Genomic DNA, 18,311 nt, shown 5'->3' with positions numbered 1-18,311 from the left:
CCAAGGTGTAGCCATCTTTTCAAAACAAAGCTGTGGGGGGAGCTGGACTTTGGGCATCCCAACTCCACCGAAGTTGGCCCTAAATAGGAAAGAGGCAGAGAGAGGGAAAACCTATCCTACCCACAGGTTCTCAGATGAGTCTGTCTAGCCAATCATCTGAATTCACTCTCAGGTTTCTGTTCCTCCCCTCCTCCCTCAAATGGCTCTTAGTAAGAAGAATTTCTGGTTAAAGAAAAGTTCTGGAGCAGTTGACGGGAGGTTAACGATCCCTTCTTCAGAGAAAAAAGGACTCCAGCTCTTTGTTAGCTCCCTGAAGGGCTAACTGGAGTGTGTCTGGGCCTACCTCAGGGCTCACAGTACTCACTTCACCTTACTTTCGACCTGGTCAACCCTCAATGGTGGTTAAAGAGCCCAAGCTTTGGAATCTAGAAAGACCTGGGTTTGAATCCTGACACTACCACATTCTAGCTGCGTGACCTCTGGTGAGTTACTAAGGCTCTTTGAGCTTTTATTTCTTCCTGTATAAAATGGGATCAATCATGCCCACTTCACAGGGTATTCAATGAGATAATGCACTATAAGTGCTCAGTAAACACAGCCATGACTTTCATCATTTATGCAAAAAAGGGCAGGTAGCAAGAAACCTATACTTCCGTGATTATTTCCAAAATAAAACCATTTCACCAGACTCTTAGTAACTATCAATGGAATGGGAAGGCTCAGATTTTATACTACAGAGTCACAGTATTTTAGAACTGGAAGGGACCTTGGATATTATCTAGTACAACTCCCTCATTTCACAGCGGAGGAGGTTGATTCAGAGAGATCGTGACTTGTCTGAAGTCACACAGCAAGTTCATGGCAGAGCCAAGGCAAGACTCAGGACTCCTGACTCCAGTTCTACAATATCGTTATCCTAGGGCCGTTTCTGGATAATGGTGTGACTTGGTAGGAAAAGAAAAAAGCAAACATAGCTGGAGGAAGAGAACCAGAGGTACTCAGCTAATCCACAAACAGAATAATGAAACTCCTGACCATGTAGATTTGACTGGATCATCAAAGTCAGGTGAGCTTTAACAAATGTGGGAAATATGAACGAGCCCTGTTAAGTCATGTTAAGTCACTTATTACTGGGAGAAGAGGAATGGGGCTATCCTCATAGCTCCATTCCCCAAATGCTTCCACTGTGCCAGGGATCGTTGCATTTCACGTGCATTATCTAATTTAATCCTGAAAACAACCCTTGAGGTAGACGATAATTTCACAGAAGGGAAACTTGAGGTTAAGTCTGATGGTCACACAGCTGGTAAGCGGCAGATCTGGGACTCCAACAGTTTTCTGATTATAAAACCTGCGCTCTTACAATACCTCACATGCAAGTGAGGTGCACTCAAAATTAATTTCAACCCAGTCTAGGTAAACATTAAGGTTTTTAACGCCATAAACATTTACATGTTTAACTTCTCAATAAAATAACGAAATGGATACTCAATAGCAGTTCATTATAGTGACACATCTAACTGTTTGGTTCTAGGTCAATCATTTTCACATATCCTGATCAGGCATATTGTTAGCGACAGATAAAAGCCTTTAAAAGGTAAAGACAAAGAAGACACCGAGCCAGAGGTGGGGATTAACCCAGGATTCCCTGCCTAACGTCCTTACACAACTCTCCTCCTTTTTTAAGATTCCCCGTTTTGTCTTCTTTAATGAGCAAACCAGGACCTTCTACAGATTTGTTGTTCCAGCTGAGAGAACCCTGTTTATCACGTAAATGTAAGCCATGATTATTTGCTCCTTCATGAGGAAAAATCCTCATTGCATTCTCTTTTTCTTTCTTTCTTTTTCTCTTTTCTTTCTTTTGTTTTTAACTAAAAGTTGGAATCCTTCATTGATGTGCAAAACATTTACGCCAGTAGAACTCATTAACCTTGATGCCTGGCAAAAGGGAGGCCACACATTCTGACTGACATGATTCTTATTTTATTATTAGATTAATTAAAGTGACTGGTGTAAATCCCTTGCACAGTGTCGGGAGAAGAGACCCCAATGGCTAATCTCACCACCATATGCTGTGGCACTTTGAAAACTGGGTAGGACGACTTCAGCTTGGAATGTTTTTATGGCTAAAAATATAACAAACAACCAACTGCAGGATGACTCATGCAACAGCACTCAACTTCACATTCTTCAGAAATTTCTGAACACGATGTTTTCTGCCAGTGTCCCGTCTCCAAAAATGTCCACAAAATAAATTCCTGTCTCTGCTTTTGAAAAAATATTAGGACTAGTCCCTGAGGCTCTCATCACATGAATGTTGCATGTAAAATTACACCTTATCAAGGTGAATGGACAAGACCTCATTTGTAATCTCTGTCCCAAACAGAGGATTGCTGACTGTCCTGCAAATATGATAGGGATAATTTAACCGCTTCCCCTCACCCATCATCTGGATACTCGGAGGGTTAGGAGTTGACAAGGAGGGTAGGATGGAAACCACCCTGCTATGGCTGGGAGTGAGGGGTCTGTGGGAATGTTGCGTGTCTTCCCTCTGTGCACATTGGTTCCTTCTTTCTTTCCTGCTTGGTTGATCTCCTTGAACCAAACCCTTCCCCAATCAACACTCCTTGAAAATGAAGCAAAGGAAGAAGATTACTTACAATCTGTTGCCATGCCAACATAGATGCATTTTTTAAAGCGACATTCCTGGCACTGATTTCGTGTAACTTTGTCTATGACACATTTTCCTTCATATTTACAGGAATACGATGGATGGAGATTTTTCTGAATGGTTCTTCTAAAGAAACCCTACATGAAAAAGAAAGACCCAAGACAACAGTTTTATCTTTTCTGGAATAAATGACTCCAGAATTTTGTGTCCACAAACTGCGATGGATTGTTTTGGACCTTACCTGTGTATGGGCCTATAGCGCTACCTGCTCAGATATAGGACCAAAGGGAATTCTAAATCTGAGCTGAAGGATATGTTATAGGACTACAGAGTCAATATCTTTCTGGCATTTATTCAAGGAAAAGAGGCTAATGGGAAAATCTAGTGTTCGCTTTTTTTTTCTCTAAACATTGAGTAATATAAATTGTATTATTTCATTTCATAAAGTGCCATAATTGTGTTGCTAAATTGAGCTATGAAGAGGTTTGCTACACTTTATACTGGAGAATAGACGAGCTGGATACTTGTGAGACTTTATTAATTAACACTTTAACCATTTAGCAATTAAATGGATGCATTAACTGCTGTTAGAGATTTAGTTGAATTCTTGTTTTTCACTCTTGAGATGGCCATGACCAGCTCAGATAGCCCTTGAGACAACAGACTTGGGGAGTAGAAAATTCCAGGTTCTCTACCAAATTTTTCCCATAGCTCATTGCATTGGGGTTTTCCCTTTCATAACACTCTTTTTCTCCAGGATCCATAGACACACAACATAAATTTCAATATGTTTCTTCCTTTCTTAAGGCATGAGAGAGTGCCACCATAAAGGTTTCTGAGGATACCGTTTAGTTCCAGGTTGAGGTGACTTATACAACAATCTCAAGGGTGTGTTATACTAGAACCTTTCCGGACATGATACTCAAGTCTTGGCAACTATACTTTTGTACTGTAGGAATTAATAATGGCAGAAAGCATTTATTGTGAGCGGCACATTGCAAAGTGCTGTAGACACATTCCATATTCTTTGATCTCTTTTCCAATCTTATGAAGAGGTACTCTTAACATCTCCATTGCAGGAATTAAAAAAACTCAGCCTCAGACAGGTTAAATCACTTGCCCAAAATCACAAGTTAAGTCCATGCTGGAACTCAGCCTGGAACCAGGAGTTGGAGTGTAAATCTTACTTAACTGCTTATATGATATAAACTGAATCCAATTTTACTGTATTATTAGAAGAACAGATTATAAATAGTCCCCTCCCACTCACTCCTCAATAAAACACTTTATCTGTTTTAGTAGAACAGCAAGGCAAAACAAATTTTGAAGATATTGTCTACTAAGGCTTAAGGGGGACCTCTAACTTTGTTACATAAATGTTGGGACTGAAATACCAGTTGACCTAGATTAATTATCCTGTTTAACTCTCCTCGGTTTTGATTATGTACACATACCACTTGCATATTCTTCACTCAGAGACAAGAGCTCTTTCTTATAATGAAAATGTCAAAGGTAGGATTTTATACTGGGCAAAGCAGAATAAAATGGAAAAATGACAGCAATAATTGACACAAATGGACTTGATTTAGGGGCATGTCTGTAACTTCCTTGCCATGTCCATTGTTCAAGTTCTAACAGAAAAACTGTCATGTTATATTTGTGTTTTAACATCTTTAAACACTTGAGTCCATTAGTTTGAATGATGTTGATATACTGTTGTAAGAGTCACTAAATCACACACAGGGCAGCTGTTTGAGAAGTCAGCAATGTTTCCCTGGGTATTCAAGGTGGGCAAATCCTACCAAAGTGTGAATGTCAGGACACGCCACAGAGTGAAAAACAAGCTTCCCTGGGAACCTCCCTCCTCCAGGTCTGTTACTCTCTGTCCAATCCACCCCTCAAGGGTTACCCCTGCATGGAGGGCACAAGAAACCCAGAGATCCCTGGCAAGAATGTCACAGCCAGGGAGGAGAGGGGCTGGGTATCATCCCTCCTCTGGAGGATGCAGTTTCCTTAGAGGTGGAAACAACAAAGTCCAGGGCATCCCGTGAGGACAGGAAAATCGTTACTCTATCTGAGGTGGGGCAGATTTCTTTTCTCATCCATGCTCTGATGTTGACTCATGTTCTAGGGGGCAGAGAGCATGCTGAAGAGTCAGACAACACCAAGGAGGCAATGAGGTGTGATGTACCAGACACGGGGTAACAGTCATTCCTCCAAAAAGGCTACTCTATGAACTTTTAAGTGGAATGAATGAAATAATGCATACTTTGCCTATTTCAAAAAAAGTGTTGAGGTAGCAGGCTCTGCTATTCATAGTACCATCTTTTCTGTGCTTATCTCTGATGACTTTTCTTGGGCATTTCATGGACCAAATCTCTTTGAAGATACTGGCCTCCCCTAAGCTATAATAAAAGCATATTTTGAGATGTGATGAGGGACCACTTCATTTGAGTAAATGTAAAGAGTAATGTAAGCTGACAAAAGAGATGTCCCAAGGAATGAATAAGGACATATATTTCATTGATGATTTGTTGGAGAGTGGAGGTCGTGCTTTTAGAGTCAACATCAGACATATTTCTCTGCATTTTGAGAAGAACTGGATCCATTCTTAGTGCTTTGAGATGGTGCACTGATCAGTGCAATAAGGAGCTGTGTCACCCTCCTAGCACAATATTTGGGCAGCTGTTAAAAAGCTTTGAGTCTTTCTTAAAAATGGCTAATTGTGGGGCAGTATTCTTTCTGCAAAAGATGCATAAAAACTGGCACATTAAAACAGAGACAACATCTCCAAAAGATTTCAACTGTCGTCAGGGTATAACGGGCAAAGATTCCCCTCGTACACATCGGAGGGATGGGGTAGAAATATTTTTAAATTACAGGTTTGAATAAGCAATATGTGAACGGTACCTTTTTCATCTGGCCACTCTTAACAACTGTTTCATTTGAAAAACTCCTTTGTCTTTTTCTAAGACTCTTTGTTCTTGTATTAAGTGATCTGTGTAACCACCCTAGGAAGGCTTCTTTCTGACTTTATGCTGGAGGCGGTCCTAGAAACAGGATTCTGGTCTGAGATAAAGGCACAGAGGCTGAGAAATCTAGCTTTTTGCTACATGATTTCTTCTTTTAAGTAAACCTCGGTTGAATCAGGCCCTAAACATCTAGTGATTGTAGGAAAAGAGGCTCGTGGGTTTCTTGCTCATCATGAAGATGTACGTGAGGCAGGGACACGGGTTGATACGCTTGATTCTCCTTTGTTTAAGTCAATTGCTAATAAGCACTAAGTCCTCTGTAAGGCACATTCAGTCGTTAGAGTCACTTTGGGGAGTTGAGTATTAAATGGAATTTTCATTAGAGTCTGTCCTAGAATTCAAAATTTTCCTTTAGAAGCTGATTTGAAAGAATCTCAGTGCTGCATAATCAGGCAGGTAAAGCCTCATGAATAGGGGCTAATTTAGAAAAAAGACCTGTTTGAATTACTGAGCTTTTGGAATGAGAGAATGTGTCTAAAGTAATGCAGTTTTATTACTTTCGAATAAAACCAATAAAGCTGGGCTTTCAAGAGACAGTCTGCAAGTCTCCCAATGAATAAACAGCCAGGACTTATTTGTAATTAGTTCCATTAAACTCCTTAAGACATTATTTTCATAGATGGAATAGCAAGCTTTAGCCTCATCTTTGTTAAAAGGTTACAAATTCCAGATCAAAGGGGTCTGGGTAAATGAGAATATGTATGTCACCTTCCAAAAAAAAGTCTTGCAGATATAAGGCCTTGGGACCTTAGAATGACCTCTTTCCAATGGATGTATCATCTCAACACTTTTAGCAGGCTTCTGCTATTTCTTAATTTCATGCACAAAAAGTAGGGAGTTTGCATAGAAAATCTTCCGCTAGGAAAACCGGACACCTTAGTTTGAAAGAGAGCTAACATGTTGATTTTTGGGGATTAGGGTCAAAGGTTAGGAGGAAAGGGGGCAGTTGGAGGAGGGAAAGGAGAGGAGAGGAGGTAAGACGAGTGAGGGAGGAGGGAAGACTGAATTGTTTTATAATTTTAATACAAATTTGAGCTTTCGGGTTTAGATCCTGTGATAATTTAGTTTTAAATGTAAAAGGTAAATAAAACATTTAATAAGAAGAAATTGAAGAAGTCTTTCCGTGACTTAACATACTTCCTCATATATAAAACATTAGCTGTACGCTGAATACAGCGCCAGGGGAAGCTTTATTTACCTTCATAGTAGACTTTATTTTCTAGGCTAGGTTGTTGGACCAAAAGATATTTGCCAGAAAGCTCATCTTAATTTCGATGGCGAAGATTGTAAGTAGGCAAATTTGGGCTTACTTTCGGGAAGTGAACTGCCTGTTGATCACTGGTGTATTCTTGTCAAGTATGTCCTGATGATGGGTCTGTAGAACATGAAATTAGCTGATGGACGACCAGAATTTACTTACTGACTGCAGGCTGTGCAGAAAGCCAATTTGGATAATTTCAGAACATAATTGAATCTAAGTAGCCTCAAAGATATTCCCCAATGGAACCTTTAAAAGTCAGTGTATTCACTGAGATTAACAGTAGCCTGTGCTACAGCGAGCTCTGCCTCCTCAAACAGGAGGAGAAATGGTTATTTCTTAGGATGATAATATGCTATAAAATATCTATGCGTTTTTAAACTCAAAGTGAGAATTTTATTAGTTTAATTTCATTTTATTCTCTCCCTGTCTAGAAAACCAGATATCATACTCTCCCAAAACTTCAGTTGGTTATTTTTGATTTGAAAAAAATAACAAATTCAGTTCTTGAACATGCCAAAAATGAAGATGACAACCAGACACCTGGATGATCACAGGCCAAGAATGTTGGGATTTGATTTTGATTTGAATTGAATGTTGCATTCTGGTGGAACCCTGGGAGGGGACTGGAGCCGGGCTGAGCAGGAGCTCACTGGCCCCAGGGCCATTACCTTGCAGCCTTCACACGTGATGCAGCGGTAGTGATACCCCGTAGCCTTGTCACCACACACTACACATAGCTCGTCCTTGTCTAAGTAACTCGGGATGTACCCTGTGAAGGAGGCAAAAAGAGGAATGTGAGTAAACAATATTATGTTAAAATCAAGGACGCGTCATAGCTCGCAGGAGTGGAAGGAGAGGACAAGAGGTGAGGTGGGTGAGGGCGGAGGAAAGACTGAACTGTCTTGGATGTTTTAATACAGTTTCTGCTTTAGGGTTTACATCTTGTGATCATTTAGTTTTAAACATAAAAGGTAAATAAAACATTTAACAAGAAGAAATTTAAAAAGTTTTTCCCTGACTTAATATACTTTCTTAGCATCTTATACTTGTCTAGTATCTTATCTCACACTTACAGAGTTAACGTCAGGCCCAGAATTTCAGAATGCCTTAGAAATAGGAGTGATCACTCTTGCTGTGCAGGTGGGAACAGATCCAAAAGCTATTGGAGCCAATGAATCCTGCAGAGAGGCCAGGATTTGAGGCACCTGGAGTGCTCTGGATTCTGGATAACACAACCTCTTTCTCAAGGCTTATTTCAGAACTTGTTCTTAGAAGACTTAATCCACATTGGAATCAGAGCACCATGAAAAAAATTTAGAAAACTTATAGCTGGAAAGGTCCTGGGAGATCATCGGGTATTTTGAGGTGAACAGGCCTTCAGACATTTGGCCGTCCTCATGGTCACACTAGAAATGAACAGCACAGACCAAAACCAAGATCTCCTAACTTCTAGTCCTCCGGTATAAGTGAGGCTGGTCTGTTTCTAAAAATAGACAATTAACTTTAAGTAGAATGAATAAGGCCATCTACAAAGAAACTTGCTAAACTTGTGATATTATGATACATAACCCAATACTGAGGAGTGTGAAATAATAGAGGTTCTATTTATTAAGAAAATACAACCATGACAACTCTCTTTATTAGTCGATTATTGGTTTAAATTCCTTGACCCAAGAAGCTTAAGTTTAAAAACAAAAACAGAAGCCGTCCACTTCCCAGCTGTCTCTGCCTCTTTCCTTTCGTGTGTAGATGGTGTTCATGCACGAGAAACTGACACAGCAGGGCAAATTCAGTTTCCCAGGTATCAACAGTTTACCACAGAAGCACAGAGCTTTAGACAGGACCAAAAAATCAAAACAAGGCAGGATTCGTTGGGATATAGAGAAGGGAGAGGCTGAGAAAACACATCATTCTTTCTCCTGATTGGGGCCCCTTTGGAAGTTCTTTGACTCAATAAATTCACTGGTTTCAATAAAGATTAGCCAGGTTGAAATGACAGATGACTTACTGGATTTTCCACTTTGACATTTTCATAGATTTTTAAAAATTAAACTGGGTCACTGAGGGCTTACTTTTCAGGAAAAAAAGCCACAAAGAAAACAGAATAAAATGAATCCTTTTCATAATTTCGTAGAATTTATTTTATTTTAGATTTATTTTAGAAAAATTTCCCTTCTTGGGATGGAGATAAATGACTTCTAAGTGAGCTTTGGTAATGTACAGGATTATCTTTTTAAATATCACAGCTTTTCTTAGTTAACTTTTCCATCATGCAAACCATGATTCATCTGTTGAGTTCACATCAAGGGTTTCAAAACTCTCACCAGACATCTATAAAAAGAGAATTCTGGGAGGGATCTGGGCAGGAAAAAAGGGGACTGAAATGATTTGAGCATTCATCCCATCGTTTATCTATTCACAAATTCAGAAAACATTTATTTAGTATCTACTATGTATTAACACTGTGCTTGGTGCTGAGAATATAAAAATAAATGAGACATGGTTTCTTCCTTTGAGAATCATATGTATAAACAACGGAGTTCTGTATTTCCAGTCCTGGTCATTTCTCAATGAGAGAAAAAAAGGTGAAAATGAAGGCAAGAACATGAAAAGGTGCTCAACACTACTGCAAGAACACGCAAAACAAAACCACAATGAGATACCACTTAACATCCTTTAGGATGGTTATAATAAAAATGACAGACAACAACAAAGGCTGGTGAGGATATGGAGAAATTAGAACTCTCAAACTTTGCTGGTGGGAATGTAAAATGTCCTTTGGAAAACAGTTTGGCAGTTCCTCAAAAGGTTAAACATAAAGTTATATATGATCTAGCAATTCTAATCCTAGGTATACCCCCAAGAGAACTGAAAACATAAATCCATGCAAAGATTTGTAGATGAATGTTCAAAGCAGCATTACTCATAATATCCAAAAGGTGGACACAACCCAAACCTCCATCAAATAATGAATGGATAAACAAAATGTGTTATATCTGTACAATGGAATATTATTCAGCCATAAAAAAGAATGAAGTACTGTTATATGCTATAACATGGATGAACTTTGAAAACACGATGCTAAACGAAAGAAGCCAGGCACAAAAGGCCACATATTGTATGATTCCATTTATATGAAATGTAAATTAGAAACAGAAATTAGATTAGTGGTTGCCAAGGCCTACAGGGAGGGGAGAATGGGGAGTGACTGCTAAAGCGTGCAAAGTCTCTTTTCAGGGTAATGAAAATGTTTTAGAATCGTATATTGCTGATGGTTGTACAACTCTGAATATACTAAAAACCATTGAATGAAAAACCATTGTTTTGTATGGCTATATTTGGTACACTTTAAATGTCTGAATTTATGAATGTATGAATAAAGCTGTTATAAAAAAACAAAGAAATTAAGGAAATAGAAGAGGAGGGTTCCATTTGACAAACAATTATATGGGTATACCATGTGCCAGGCAATGTGCCAAAGATCTAAAGATGACTAAGTTTTCATTCTTGGGGAAGCTTTCCATGAAGTAGGGAAAACAGATAATAACAGATCATCTGCATATAATGTGGTAGGATCGGGATAGGGCTACGAACAGAATCACAAAAGAGAAACTCTTTGACAAGACTTCCTGCCTTTCCTCCAGCCCAAGCCCAGGTTGGGTGCTCCCATACTGCCTTGTGCTTCCCCAACAGTAGCCCTTTATTATCTGCATTATAACTACCTGGGAACTTTTTCCTCTCTTAGATGGTAATCTCTGTTTCACTATAGGTTTGTGCAGTTCCAGTTAGAGGGCAGGACCATATCACTTACGCCAAAAGCCCCGCATCTAGCACCTGCTTCCTCTGAAAAATGGCATCATAGTTTTTCAAGATCGCTGCTATTGGCCAATGGTAAAGAACATAAGGGAGGAGAATTATATCTGGAACCTACAGAGAGGCAGGCTTGAAGGCTGGAGGTGTGCCTGAGAAGGCTAAAGATCTCGGCAGGGGTTTCTGAAAGAGGTCATAATGCAGATACAGGGGCTCAAACTTCTGAACCAATGAAAACTGCATTAGAAAGTTTGACTTTTGGAACCAAGATTCCACTCAGATTAAGACTAAGACATCCAGATTCAAGCTCGTCCAAGACCTAGTGATCTGGGGAGATCCATGCTCACGATCAACTAGATTTGGTCCTGCTTTCTTTGGCTCTGCTCTGATCACTAGGTTCAATACAGTGACACAGGACTAAGGAGAGCTTAAGGCAATACTACTTTCCCACAGCATGGAAATGAAAAGCACTATGTCCAGGCCAGTTTGATTAAGATGTCATCACCAAAAGTGGAGATTTAAAGTCTGAATTTTACACAACTTGCTCAACTTCATACTTTGAGCTATATAAACCACTATCTGTTGCACTCAAAAGAAACTTTGCTTGCTGGTTAGGTTTTCTCATTACATGATCATAAACTCTAAATCCTACGGTTGTATACCACTGTCTGCTAGGTAACTGATGGTGCTGTGGCTCAAATTTAATAAGAAACACTAACAAAATCTACAGGAAAACTCTTTAGGCATTGATTCATTCCAAACACAGTTTTGGGGAGTCCATCCATAAGAAGAAACAATATAAAAAATTCCAATAGGGCTCTGTATTCAGAGAACTAACTAGTTATCAAGTGTGTAGAATTGAGGAGTCATAGTGAAAATGGTCAGAGATGCTCTGGACTTTAACATTTACCAATGGACTTCAGTGGTCAGTCTTTAGGAATCAAAAACAATGTGTGTATTAGTTCCTTATGAAGTCCAGATTTTTTAAATAAAAAATTACACTAAGTAATACAGTTCATTGTAGAAAAATTGAAGGACATATATTAGCAAAAAACAAATTTACCTATCAACTCTCCACCACAGAGATAACCACTGTGCACCTTGGTGTTTCTTCATCTTAGATTAGCGTGTTGACTGTGTATGCACATGTGCTTGTGTGTGCATTGAAACACATGCTTATAAAACACAACATAACTTTTAAACAACAAAGTAACCGATTATTAAAACACACACCTTCCTGGTAAAGGCAGATGAACTATACATCTTGATATTGTCTACCTCTTGACCTCTTATGCCTAGAGATTATGTATGGTTGATCAGAGAAAAGACTTTTGAGTTCTCAGTATCAAGTGCAGATGGCAGAGATAAGGGAGAAAGAGGTGCAGGTCATTTCCTTCTAATCTCATTTTGGGGAACCAATTGTATTGCAGTTGGACACTGTGTTGCTTGTGAGACATGCCTTGGGAGGGCCAGAGAACATTAACCATAGTTAATGCAGGCCCCTCTGCATCTCTCACCCTACCTCACCACAACCTGCCTGCTTTATCCTTTGGTGTTGGCAGCAGGACACTGAAGAATTCCTCCCCCATGTAACTCAACAATTTATGTATATGGCTAAACTGTTTGACCTTTAAGGTTCTCGTGAACCCTTGAATCCAATGATAATTCAATCTGTGAGTGGAATGGACTCCCATTTTCTGACTGCTACTCTGATGGGTGGTTTACTCTGCTCTCTTATTTCTTCTAGATTTTCTCCTTAGTGGGTGGATGACTAGGAGATTAAATGTCTTTAGTTAAATCATCAAAACTTCTACAGAAACATCTACTTAAGTTGGTCACGGGTGCTTACATGGTCATACTAGTGCACCCCACTCATCTCTTTCTCTTCCCGAAAATATTAACTTGAAACCATTTTATTTACCCAAAACAGTCACCACAGGCAATGATACATCAATCATTAACCCTAAATCCATTATTCATCATCAAATAACTTCCATCAGGGAGTAACATCCCACACATAATGAACAGGTAGGTTGGGATTCTCTTAAGGTTACTGAATACACTTGACAACATCTCATGCTAACCAGTTCTCCTAGATAACTTAACCATTTCTCGCTCTCCTAGCTCAGCATCTCCATCTTTTTCCCTTTTTGTGCTCACCAAATGAGTCACATGCTGGCTAATATGCCCAGCTGAGGAAAATGCATGTGTAGTGCTAGTTCTCTTGCTAGGAGTAGAGAGTGAACGGATGTCAGTATTGGGTTATGTCTAGAAACAAATAGAGAAACACAGCCCTGGAAGCCACACTGCTCATCTGAGAATTGCATCTGCATGCTGTTCTAGGTGACTGTTAAAGAAGCATGGTTAATAACACCTCAGAGAACAATTAAGACCTATGATGATGTGTGGTAGTCCAAGGATGATATACTTTCACTAGCTCTTATATGCTTAGATACATTATGTTTTAGACTAATAAACTACGCTGCCACTTTATCAAGCATATTATTATGAAAGCAAACTCCATCTGTTTGTTCAACAAAAGACTTGGAGATTTCTTTTTAGTTGACACTTAGCAATGTCTGGTTAATTGCTAAGTATTATCCTGCATGTAAAATAGGTTGACATGGTAAGATATTACTAACATTTTTTTTAGCCTTTTTTTATTAGCAGCTTTATTAAGATATAATTCACATACCATACAATTCAATGGCTTTTAATATATTCACAGAGTTGTGAAATCATCACTGCAATAAATTTTACAACACTTTCATCATCCCCAAAAGAAGCCCTGTACCTTTTTAGAAGTAACCCCCCATTCCTTCCATGCGCTCTACCCCCTCTGCCCTTAGCAACCACTAACTTACTTTCTGTTTCCATAGATTTGCCTATTCTGGGCATTTCATATAAACAGAATTATACAATATGTGGTCTTTTGTGACTGGCTTTTCACTTAGCATAATGTTTTCAAGGTTTATCCATGTTGTAGCTAACATTAATTTAAAAAAACTTGATTCTCAGAGGGACTTGGTATGTGGAAGGGGAAAGTTGTGTACATTTGCACTAGAAATCATGCAACAGGCAGTAAGCTTGGCTTCTTGGTTTGCACTGGATTCAAGGCTTTCCCGTGTCTGGGTGAAATCAGAAGTCTGGCTAGTTTAACTCTTTTGAGTGAATTATAACAGTGTCTCAAGTCCTAGGAGAAGAGACACTGGCACCTCTTGGCAGACACACAGCCCTTAGAGAATAGAACATAAGGCAGATTATTCTTGATGATAGAGGTCAAGTAGAAGGTGCTGCCTAGGAAAGTAGACCTAGCGGAAGAGGAGAGGAGCTGAGTTCAGAGACCATTTCCAAGCTGGCTAATCTTACCTTCTGTATAAGGCCATTAGCCCAGCAGGACGAGTCCTGGCATCTAAAAGGACAGTGGTTATCATTGGTAGTGGGAAATACTTTAGGCAGTTCAGAGAGGTGAAGAAGGTTCATGTTGTTGATCCATCTTGTGGAACCATCAACTTAGAGCCAACAAAGAACCCTGAGTGGTTTGGGTCAGGATATCGGATGAAACTACATTTTAACACCCCTAAGGAAGCTAAATCATGAACATGGTTACTCATTCTTCCAATTTTATATTGAACCTCCTCAATTCATCCCACAGCTCAAATACTTCTGATCTAAGCTTTTTTTCCCCACTGGCACCTTCTTCCCTGTTATTTCTTTATATATTTAAAAAAGTCTTGGATAGCTCATCTCTTAGCCTTTTTTTTCCAAAATACTAATCCTGATTCCTTTTACATTTAATTCTTAGTATTAGGTGCCAAGTTTTGCATCACGTTAGTCTTTTACTCTTTGCTAACCCATATATTCATCCAACCATTCATCCGTCCATCCATTCATCTCTCCATCAATTCATTTATTTATTTAACAAACATGTATGGGCCTAGTGTGTAAGATCCTGGGTACAAACTTGAAACAGCATTAACTTTAAAGGTATTCTTTTATTGCTATCTGCAAATTCCCAGCAAAGCTTCCTCAGAGGCTCCCATTTCACAAAATCTTTCCTTAGAACATTAACCATCTTTCTGCTCTCCCTACTACTCTCGTGGAATCATCGAGCATCTTTGCTTTACACCTTGCCCTCTGGTGGCTGGGCCCTTGCTGCTGGGGGACGGAAGACACTGGAGTCCCAAGTCTTCAAACTCTAGAGATTGGGGGTAGAAGAAGGAAAGGGGAGCAGAAAGAGGACCAGGTTAGAGGTGTTAAGCCAGAAAAGGGGAGAGGACATGAAGACCAGGGACTCTGGATTTCCACCATCTAGAAGTCTTAGGGCAGCAAAAGGGGCAAAAGCAAGTTTCAGATTATTTCTTCTGATTCAAGAATTCCTGAAACCAAAATATATTAAGTTTTAGGGCTAGGCTTGGGCATAATACAGTTTCACACACAAGAAAAAGTCCCCCCAGTTAAACTTCCTTCTCCCTGTGGACTCAGATTCTTAATAGCTGACATAACCTTTGAATCTACAATTAAAGCTAAAACACTTGAAGATGCAAATCACTAGGAAAGGGAATAGATTGGTATAATGAGTCTCAGTCAAAATTTTAATCAAAAGGGTACACACACTGGCAGTCTACAGTATTTGGCTTGCAGAGTGTTTAAAAATCTCAGCCAATTTTTAAAACTAAGAGATTTCATATAAAATCCAGATTTCTTGCTTCACGTGAAAAAATGGGAAGATCTGGAAATATCGAGCCCAAATTCTCACAGGGCAATAATCAACTGAACTGAGAAGGGCAGCCTACCTCCTAAGAAAGAGATATACTTTCTGGTTCTCCACAGTCAGTACCACTCCCTATTGTGCCCCAACTCTGAGGCTATATTTTAGTTGCTGTTTATGTTTGTTCTTGCATTGACTTTTTATAAGTAAAAACAACATTTTTTTAATCTTTGTCAAAAGTGAAAAGACAAAAGTAACTCAATAAATTGAATTTCTCTTTTCTTTCTTTATGGAAAGTGAATATTTCTTTATGAAAGTGAAAAATATTCCTATCATGTAACATATAAACAATGTATGCGTTAGTTGAAAATTTTAATTTAAGCAGTCCTTATGCAACCACTGTGCCTCTCTCTCACTAATATCAGCTCTCAGGTGCTTGTAGGTGTTGGAGTTTTAGAACTCTGGTACTAAAGAGATCATTTCCTGTTTTAAAAGAGGGGATGGATTAGAAAGCAGGGAAGTAAAGTGTATTAGAAGAGTGGTGAGAGGGAGGAGATTGGGAAAGGTCACCAGAAATTGGCACTAGCTGCCTCCAAGTTTGCTTTGAGAGTCAATTTATGGCACTGGGCTTACACAGAAGCACCCACAGTTATTTCATGTCTTGCATGTTTGAGAAAAATGGGTACCTTTTCTTTATCTGAAAATTCATTCAGAATGAGATTCAAATTATAGCTCTAAAAATGTGGGCTTTCAGCTCTTCAGCATGATGCTATATGAAGGAGAAGGAGCAGTTGCATTGCCATCAGGATAACATCATGGTTGTTATGAGCTGTAGTGGGCTCCCTGCAGGTAGGCCCTACAGTCATGGTAGATGTGTGCTTCAGAGCGTGAAGTAAAGGAGGTTACTGCCTTCATGGTGCTTACGATCTAGATAGAGTTGACATAGGCAGGCATATATGAGGAAGAGAACCCAAACTCAGACTATAGGAATGATATCTATGTACACATATATGTAAGTAGCATGTCGCATGTTTTTATGTACATGGATGTTCAAGTGTACTCCACTTTGAAACAACTCAATATACAAAAATTGAAACTGTTTAACATGAAGACTGAGTAGGGATTTTCACGTCACAAAAGATCCTTTACCTCAGATGTTGTCTAAATATTAAGTTCTTTTAATGTGGTGGTTCTCAACTGGGGGTGATTTTGCCCCCAAGGGAACATTTGGCAATATCTGGAGACATTGTTGGTCATCACAACTGGGAGGGGGTGTGCTACCGGCATCCAGTGTATAGAGGCCAGGAATGCTACTAACTATCCTACAAGGCACAGGACAGCCCCCAGAACAAAGAATTATCTGACTCAAAATGTCAGTGGCGCCCAGGTTGAAAAACTCTGGTCTAATCACATTATATAGAATTTATTTTCTTTTAAAAGGGTGATTTACACAAATGCTTCAGTGCTATTGTATAAACCAAGGGATACCTGCCTTTGATGCCAGGGTGGGTCAGGATCGGGGGTGATGGAGAGAATGTGGTGTTGGTTAAATAGAAGAGGCTGCTGGGCTGTAAGCTGAGTTAGTGACCTGAAGTGATGCAGGCTCAGAATGGCAGGGTGCACAACAGGGTGTCGCTGGCAGTGGGTGGTAGTTGGAAAAAAAAAGCACCATTGGTTCAGGAATGGAGGACAATATATGGCAGAGAGAGGGACACATAGAGAAACTGGCCTAGGTTTCTGGAACAGAGTGTGTGGGGCAGAAGAGCAAAGCCAGAATCAAAATGAAACTCTTTAGGGCAGGGAAGAATTGATGATGCTAGTATTTGACCTAACAGGTCATGGGAAGGTTCTGAAACTTTGAGGAGGAGCCCTTTGGTGGTGCAGAGGACAGGGAAGAACTGCCACCGAGGGGCTGGAAGCAGAAGGTTTGAGAGAGAGGACGGGTGAACGTGGAGAGAAGAGGAGAGGACAACATGTCAGGAAGTATCTGCAGACAAAGGAAGGGGGCGGAGTGGGGTGACCACTTGAAAGCACATTCTGGGAGTCTCCAGGAGAACTGAGGAAATTCTCTAAAGCAGCTCATACAGAGGGAGTTGAGATGAGGGTGGTACCAAGGACAGCGCATGGGAGCTCAGCAGTCATGAGGATCTGGAAAAGGAAGACTACAGACACTAAGTGAGTACCAGTACTTAGTACAAGAAGATGGGGTCATAAAAGTTGGACCAGGGCAGATGGTAGAGGCAGAAGTAACTGGACCTCAGGCCGAATACATCTAAATGTCAGGAGCTGAGAAAAAAGCTTTGAGTTTGTGGGAAAGTATTCATGGAAGGATGCAAGGACGTGAACCCCGCACCCAGGAAATAAACAGTGCCAACATTCTTTCCCAAGCCTGCCAGGGACCTGACTTCAGTTTCACATAATGCCTTGGAGCCCTGTTATTAGCTTTCATCGTGAGGAATGGCAGTGCATGCTTTAGGATGAGGTCAGGGCATCCAGTGAAATCTCTGAAGGACCTGCCTTTGACAAGACAGATACCTAATTCTCAGGAAAGAAAAGAAAGAAGAGCCAGGTCATGCTTTTGTCTGTGCTTGGACTTGGTTTGGAAACTACTACTGTTCCTTACTTTGCTTCCATTTCTGGGTGCTGAGAGGCACTTTCATTTAATTTTTTGAACAGCAAATGTGTTCTGCATTTTTTTTAAAAAAATGGTTTTATTGTTTTCTGGAGTGGTGTTGCCTCTTAATAGTATACGGGTGGCAGTGACTAATTTGAAATCCTAACCTCACATCGGCATCCTTATAATTACGTATGCATTGTAGAAAAATC

The 18,311-nt window shown here is 39.8% G+C and overlaps 1 protein-coding gene across 11 annotated transcripts in view; it reads right to left on the bottom strand.

The window, feature by feature from the left end:
- The window catches only part of THRB (thyroid hormone receptor beta), a 361,115-nt gene that overhangs the window by 24,746 nt on the left and 318,058 nt on the right, over positions 1-18,311 (bottom strand). For all 11 annotated transcript variants that reach the window (XM_044755477.2, XM_070492841.1, XM_014829844.3 and 8 more), the window contains 2 exons: positions 7,633-7,733; positions 2,661-2,808 (listed from right to left, as the gene is read on the bottom strand). In XM_044755477.2, coding sequence (XP_044611412.1) covers positions 2,661-2,808; positions 7,633-7,733 — 249 coding nt within the window. The remainder of the gene's footprint in view (positions 1-2,660; positions 2,809-7,632; positions 7,734-18,311) is intronic.

The sequence above is a fragment of the Equus asinus genome, chromosome 21 (assembly GCF_041296235.1).
Source record: "Equus asinus isolate D_3611 breed Donkey chromosome 21, EquAss-T2T_v2, whole genome shotgun sequence".
Taxonomy (NCBI): Eukaryota; Metazoa; Chordata; class Mammalia; order Perissodactyla; family Equidae; genus Equus; species Equus asinus.
The sequence above is the reverse complement of the archived record's forward strand: the minus strand, read 5'-3'. Positions and strand labels throughout refer to the sequence as shown.